Source organism: Phaseolus vulgaris, chromosome 3, assembly GCF_000499845.2.
Source record: "Phaseolus vulgaris cultivar G19833 chromosome 3, P. vulgaris v2.0, whole genome shotgun sequence".
Classification (NCBI taxonomy): Eukaryota; Viridiplantae; Streptophyta; class Magnoliopsida; order Fabales; family Fabaceae; genus Phaseolus; species Phaseolus vulgaris.
The window spans coordinates 32,867,450-32,874,590 of record NC_023757.2 but is presented as its reverse complement, the minus strand read 5'-3'; the positions used below and the strand labels follow the sequence as shown (position 1 = coordinate 32,874,590).

Sequence of the window (7,141 nt, the reverse complement as noted above, 5' to 3'; positions counted from 1 at the left end):
ACCAATTCATGTTGATGCACAAAATTCATTAATTCTTCCATACTACATATCATTTCTACTTCATCGGATCTTTTTGTAATCAATCCAACCTCCATGTCCGTACTTACACCTTCATTCATACAACATAATTTTTCATTTTATTCTAATTTTCATATTCACAAAAGTATGCAAAATAAAAACAACATCCAGTTTCTCTTTTGGATTGTGTAATCCATAACTCATTTAGTAACTACAGAAATTCCTTCCAGATTGGGTAATCCGTAAAGCTTTTGACAACTTAAAAATGACTTCCGGATTGTGTAATCCGTAAGTCAAATTTTAACAGCAAAATGAATTCTAGATTACGTAATCCGTAAGACATATTGGAAGTTCTATAATGACTTATGGATTGTGTAATCCATAATTATTTAGTACTGGATTACACAATCTGGAAGTGTGAGTTTGGTTTGTTCCAAATCCGGTACACATACAAATTACCTAATCCAAAACACTTTAGTTTTTTGCATAAAACACCAGATTGTGTGATCCGTTGATCCAACGAATTAACTAATCCGAAAATTAGTATTTAAGGCACCAGAACTTACCAGAGAATGAGAATGACGAGTCAACCGTGACCACCACATCAACACTACTGACACCACCACGACCATTACCACTGTCACTACTGCAACTACCACCACAACACATCACCTTAAGGAGCACTGCCACCATCACCACCACAACAAGAGCAGGCACCAAGCACATTCTTTTTCACTCAACAACTTAATGTAAAACAAAACTTTCATTTTTATTTTTTTACTGAAAGATAATTTTAGGATTTTAAAAGTTTATGGAGGTGTCGAAAGAAGTCATGGAGGTGCAAAAAGATGCAGTCAGATTATTTTTATACTTAGACTCTTTTAATCAAGGCGCCAATCCTATGGATTGACAAAAAATAATAAGAGTATTTCTGCTTGCACCCCTACATTTTTTTTCTGCACCCTTACCTTTTTTGAAATACCAAAATTATTCTTGACAATTTTGGGTGATTTGGAATAGGAATTTTGTAAGCAAAAGATGTCTTTGAAATAGGAGGAAAATTTCTGGAAAAATCCAAAAGAAAAAAAACCATTCCATTCCAGAATATCCTTTTTCAAACACATTTTTTTAATTTTAAAAATAATAAATCTGAAATTCATAATATTTGTTCAAAAAAGTATGTTGCAGAAATATTAAAAAAAAATATTTTAGAAATTATTTTTAAGAGGTCTTTTCCAAAAATCATGGGATGCAGGCTACCATTTGTTAATAATAATAATAATTGAGTTTTACTTATAAGTTTCTCCCTATTGATTATAGATTTTTGTGTGTGTTCTTGTAGTATATTTTATCCACAATAAATATGTATAAGTTTTTAATTGTAAATATTTTACACTACTATAACTAATATAATATAATTAGTATATTAATAATATTACAAAAAATATATTTTGGTATATAATATATAATATATTATATATATATACAAATATATTTTATTAAGGGTGTATTTAAGAAAATTTTATAATTTTTTTTTAAATTGAATACATTAAGAAAAATCTAAAACTATTAATATTATTCAATTTAATATGATATCACTATGTAAATGGATTAATAACAATCTATTTCACATTATATCCATTGAAATGAATACTAAAGGTAATTTTTAAAGCATGTCAAAGTTTTACTTGTGATTATAGTAAGAATTTAATTTTAAAAATACTTTAATTTGAGTAGTAGAATTTTGATATTAAAACCATTTTAATGGTATTGATGCGTGTAAATTAATTATATTTTCATGAAAATATTAAGACTATTTTTAAGTTTTGAAAAATTAACTAAATTTAGAAACACAAATAATTAATTACTATAAATTAGATACTATTTTAAATATTAGAAGAATTATTAGTATTTAAAGTAATTTTTATTATTAATAAAATTTATAAACTAGTTTCTAAATTAATATCTAATTAGTTATAAAAAATTTAATTATTAATTTTAATAATAGAAACTATTTTAAAAAATTATTTGATTTTCACTTTTAGAAAAAAATACTGTTATATATAAAAAGATTATTTAATCATTCAAAGTTGTAATTGTATTATCATATAACAGTCTCAAATGAGAAATAAATTATTGAATAAAAAATATGAATAACATTAAAAAAAAAATAATTGATAGTATATTAAAAAATAGAATTTCATAAATTTAATTAGATATAATCATCATATTTATATAAAAAAATAAATACAAAGCTTAGTTGAATTAAAACCTTAAAAGCGAATCTGAATATTTTAATTTAAAATGCTATTTATTACTTAATATCTTAATAAATAATTTGTATTTTAAGTGTTAAACTACTTTTATTAAAAGAAATAAAATAAAATAAAAAAATAATGAAGTTTTATTTGTATGACTTAAGAAATATTTAAGAGAATTTTTTTATTTAACTTTCTTAGAAATATTTAATTACAAAATCATTGCTGATAAAATGTACAGATATAGATTATAGTTTAAGTAATTAAATGGAAATATAAATTATCATTTAATTACGCAGGCGCAGGCCCAAAGGCTCTGAGTCTTCTAAACCCTAGTGTTCTTATTTGCGTGTTTTCGTCATTGTTGTTCCTTCACTGAAGAAAAAAAAGGCACCGACGCAGGTTCCTGAGGATTCTCTTTTTTTTTTCTTGGTAAGATTCAAATAATTATTTTGCTTCTTGGAACTGATTTCGTTCGATTGCGTGGTTTCACTTATTGATTCTAATTGAAATTTGCTTGTCAGTGAGCGACTATGGTGAGGGTTAGTGTGTTGAACGATGCTCTCAAGAGCATGTACAATGCTGAGAAAAGGGGGAAGCGCCAAGTCATGATTAGGCCATCCTCCAAAGTCATTATCAAATTTCTTTTGGTGATGCAAAAGCACGGTATCTCTCAGTAATCGAAGTTTTTATTTTTGGTTGCATAATTTAGTTTGTGTCTTGAATTTTGTTGTGTTGGGTGATTTGTCGTGTAGGTTACATTGGAGAGTTTGAGTATGTTGATGACCACAGGGCTGGTAAAATCGTGGTTGAATTGAATGGTAGACTGAACAAATGTGGGGTTATTAGCCCCCGTTTTGATGTGGGTGTTAAAGAGATAGAACCTTGGACTGCTAGGCTTCTCCCCTCAAGACAGGTCAGTTAAAGTGTTTTCTTTTACTTTCATACCCTTTTGTGTGTTGTGTTCAAATTCATGTTTATATGAACATCTGTATAGTGCCATGGATTAAGAGTTTATTTCTTTATTTATTCTGTAACCGTTTTCTTAAGACCGGTGAATTAACTTCAGGACTACGGTCCTTCATGTAAAAGGGTTGATATTTCTTCCTTGTGGAGATAAAATTGCTTCTGAAATTTTTGTTGAATTATTGAGTTAGATTGGTCATGGTTCTAGTTGCTTATTTATTAAGTTTAAGGCGGAATTATGTCTATTGAGACTTCCTATCATCAGATCAACCTTTGATCTTTATGATTGGGTACTCTGTTATATTGAATAATACAAATGGTTCCTCTAGTTATTCTTTACATTTTTTTATTTTACTAATTATGCAGTTTGGGTACATTGTATTGACAACCTCTGCTGGCATCATGGACCATGAAGAGGCTAGGAGAAAGAATGTTGGCGGTAAGGTCCTGGGTTTCTTCTACTAGGCTATTTTCAATTGAGGATGGCAGTGGTTTCAATTTTGAGATTCATGGGTTGTAATGGAGGATATGTTAATCCCTTAGTAACATCACGCATAGGAGGAGCTGTTTTATTATGTTCTTTATTTTGGTTTGCAAATCCAACTTGGTAACTATTACTTTTCTGATTTCTTAATCCTTATTTATCTTATAGCGAAATGTACTGGTCAAGTTTTTTTAACTGGTAAGAACTTTGATTTGAAAGTGGGAACACGCTGATGTTTGAGAAGGTGTGGGGGTTAGAGTTTTTTATATTTGCATTCTTTGGACCTAGGTTTTATGGCTCAATCATTGTACAAATTCCCTTTTCCAAGGTAATTAAGCACAATAAGCTAGTTTTAATTCGAAACATGAAGCATTTAGGTATTAAATGGACACTCCAGGAAACTATCAATTCGTTTGTTGAAAGTGTCTTAAGCTGAGAAGTGATTCTTGGCTAGAAGAATGGAGTGCACATCTGTTGCAATGTTAAGCGGATACACTTCAGGCTTGGAGTGTGTTCGAATTTACGTTGCATAACAAATGGTCTCTATAAAGTAAACGTGGGTTTGAGACCTTAAAAAAAAGGGCACGTTACTTGCCTTGAACTTCTGCGTCTCACCAGAAACTACTAGCTCTATCCTCTGCATCTTTTAACTACTGGATGCTATAGCTGGTAACTGTTGAATTACGTTGGCAATGTGTCTTCAAACCCATCTGAATCTTTAAACTGATTTTCGTTGACATTGTTTTACTTTCAGTGAATTTAATTTCATTCTTTGTTATGCACTGCTGAATGAAAAAACCCTTGCCAGCAGATCAGCATGATGATGCATAGTATTTGTTCTTTAGGGTTACATCACGAAAATGATCTAATTAAAAATCCGAAAACAATTTAAGAATTTAGTAAAAAATTTAAATTAGCAAATGAATTTTAAATTATTTGAAGATTTTTTATTCAAATATTTAATACTTGAAAGAACCTAATCAAAACTCCAGCGAGAGACTCAATTAAAATAATTCATAACTTCATGAACAAACTTTTCGAATACATACCAATTAGAAAAAAATGTTTAGGGAGATAAAAAATAATATCTTCTGGAGTTCAGAAGTCCATAGAAGGAATTCAAAAGTAATTACTAATTATGTTGAGAATCACCATCACCTAAAAGATTTGTTTACATTTATTAGATTAAATCGTAATAATAGTAATGTATTGAAAGGGAATTTAACATAAATAATATGACATTTGAAAATAATGTATTTTTACGATAATATAAAAAATCAAAATTTGAAACCAAACTGTTTATTATATAAAAAATAAAGCAGTTAATTATAAGTAAATAAAAATATTAAAGAAAAAGTGATTTCAGTGCTTTCATACGAGTTTGTTTGAAAATGCAGGGGAAATAAAATCTGTAAACAGTCATTTGTAGAATAATGTTTTTGTTGAATTCCTGTAAATGATATTTACTTCAACAATGTATTGATAAGAATCATACAAATTCGTATAATTTTTTGCTTTTTTATGCAAAAAAGGGTTAATAAAAAAGTGGATGGCTCAACAGTGAGTTTGGGTGCCAAATCGGGCTACCATATACATTAATAGGGCCTGGATTGAGCAAATTAATGGTAAAATCTTCCTCTACCTTTTTAAAAATTTGAAACCACATGAATCATAAATTCTTGCACTCTCATATTTTCCTATGAGTCACATATCTCTTTTCTAGCTGCCTTTCATTCTTTTCCATTTGTAATGTTTGAGACATTTTTATCATCTGACCAAGTGTGAAAAGATTAATAGAAGATAATTTTATTTTGAATTTTGTATTAATTTTTGTCTGAATTTTGTGATTTCAAAACTTACTTCAGCGACTAATCAATATTTATCATCATAATTACTTAAAAATAAAGAAAAAAATACGACACTCTATATTCATAAAGGTATTATTAAAATTAATAGAAAATAAAGATATTATTAAAATTAATAAAAAGAGTACAGTGGTGTAGAAAATTTGTTCAATTTAATTTATAAAAGAAAAATACTAAGCCCTGAACGTCAGCGTGAGCGTGAGCGACAGTGATATAGATTATTGGTAAGACAGTGACAACGCAACACCATATGTGCTTACGATGCTGCGTTTGGGAACTCCGTTGTCAAATCAGTTTTCTCTGACGTTCTCGGCCTGCAGACAGCTCCGTAAGGTTCAAGCGCGCCCCTTCAGATCTTCCATCAAGATGAGTTCAGCAAAAACGGTGGAGCACATTGTCCTGTTCAAGGTCAAGGAGGAGACGGAGGCGTCAAAGGTGAGTGAAATGGTGAACGGACTCGGTTCCCTCCTATCGCTGGACACCGTCCTCCACCTCAGCGTGGGCCCGCTCCTCCGTAACCGATCCTCTTCTTTAACCTTCACTCACATGCTCCACACCCGCTACAAGTCCAAGGAGGATCTCCAAGCCTACTCCGCGCACCCTAGCCACGTCACGGTCGTCAAGGAAAACGTGCTTCCCATCATGGACGACATCATGGCCGTCGATTGGATCGCGGATGGCCTCAGCACCGTCGTTCCGCCGCCGGGCTCCGCGCTTCGTGTCAGCTTCTTAAAATTGAAGGAGGGTGCGGCTGGTGACGAGGTTTTGGGTGTGGTTAGAGGAATTCCTGAGAGTTTCAAGCAGATTAGTGAGTTCAGTGTTGGGGAGAATTTTTCACCGGGGAGAGCCAAGGGTTTCTCAATTGCTTCGCTTGCCGTTTTTGCGGGACCGAGCGAGTTGGAGGCCTTGGATTCGAATCAGGAGTTGGTGAATTACCAGAAGGATAAGGTTAGGGATCAGATCGAGAGTGTGGTCGTTGTTGATTACGTGGTGCCGCCACCTCCTCCTGCTCCGAGTGCGAGCCTTTGATGAGGTTATTGCTTTGCTCTGCAATGTAACTGCCAGTTATATTTATTTGCCTGAATAATGTGTTGATGAGATGGTTATGATTCACTGAATTGGTCACATTTGTTTTTGAGTTTAGACTGTAGTTTACCAATTTGTTCTTTGGTTGCTGTGTCTTTAGCTAGTTTTAGAGACTGATGATAGATTCAACCTAAATCCAATTCCGCTTGTATATGTGGTTATATGATTCTTATATAAAAATAAAGCAGACTGTTCGAGGCGTCTTAGACATTGAATGAAACAGTACCAAGCTTAATTTTAATGTCTAATAACTCTTAATTTTAGTCTATTGCTTGATTTGTTGGTTATTATCTAGTGGAAAATATCATAATGATATAATCTCTACTGTTTAGACTATTATCCCAAACAATTCTCTTGCAAATAATGGTGTATGGATGAGAAGAGGAGCAACATCATACACAGTAACACAGTCAACCCCCTCTTTTCCTTTTCAAACGCCTCATTTTCTCCTCTTCATTATCACC

The 7,141-nt window shown here is 31.7% G+C and overlaps 2 protein-coding genes across 2 annotated transcripts; both read left to right on the top strand.

Annotated features, from left to right (window-relative positions):
- The first annotated feature begins 2,533 nt into the window (after positions 1-2,533).
- On the top strand, positions 2,534-3,969 carry LOC137807184 (small ribosomal subunit protein uS8-like). The gene is made up of 4 exons (XM_068607669.1): positions 2,534-2,708; positions 2,801-2,942; positions 3,032-3,192; positions 3,609-3,969. The coding sequence occupies exons 2-4, from the start codon at positions 2,810-2,812 to the stop codon at positions 3,705-3,707; spliced, it is 393 nt and encodes a 130-aa protein (XP_068463770.1). The 5' UTR covers positions 2,534-2,708; positions 2,801-2,809; the 3' UTR covers positions 3,708-3,969.
- A 1,759-nt stretch (positions 3,970-5,728) lies between these two features.
- LOC137807183 (stress-response A/B barrel domain-containing protein UP3) lies at positions 5,729-6,883 on the top strand. The gene has a single exon (XM_068607668.1). It carries the CDS (start codon positions 5,853-5,855, stop codon positions 6,618-6,620), a length of 768 nt encoding a protein of 255 aa, XP_068463769.1. The 5' UTR covers positions 5,729-5,852; the 3' UTR covers positions 6,621-6,883.
- Positions 6,884-7,141: the final 258 nt, after the last annotated feature.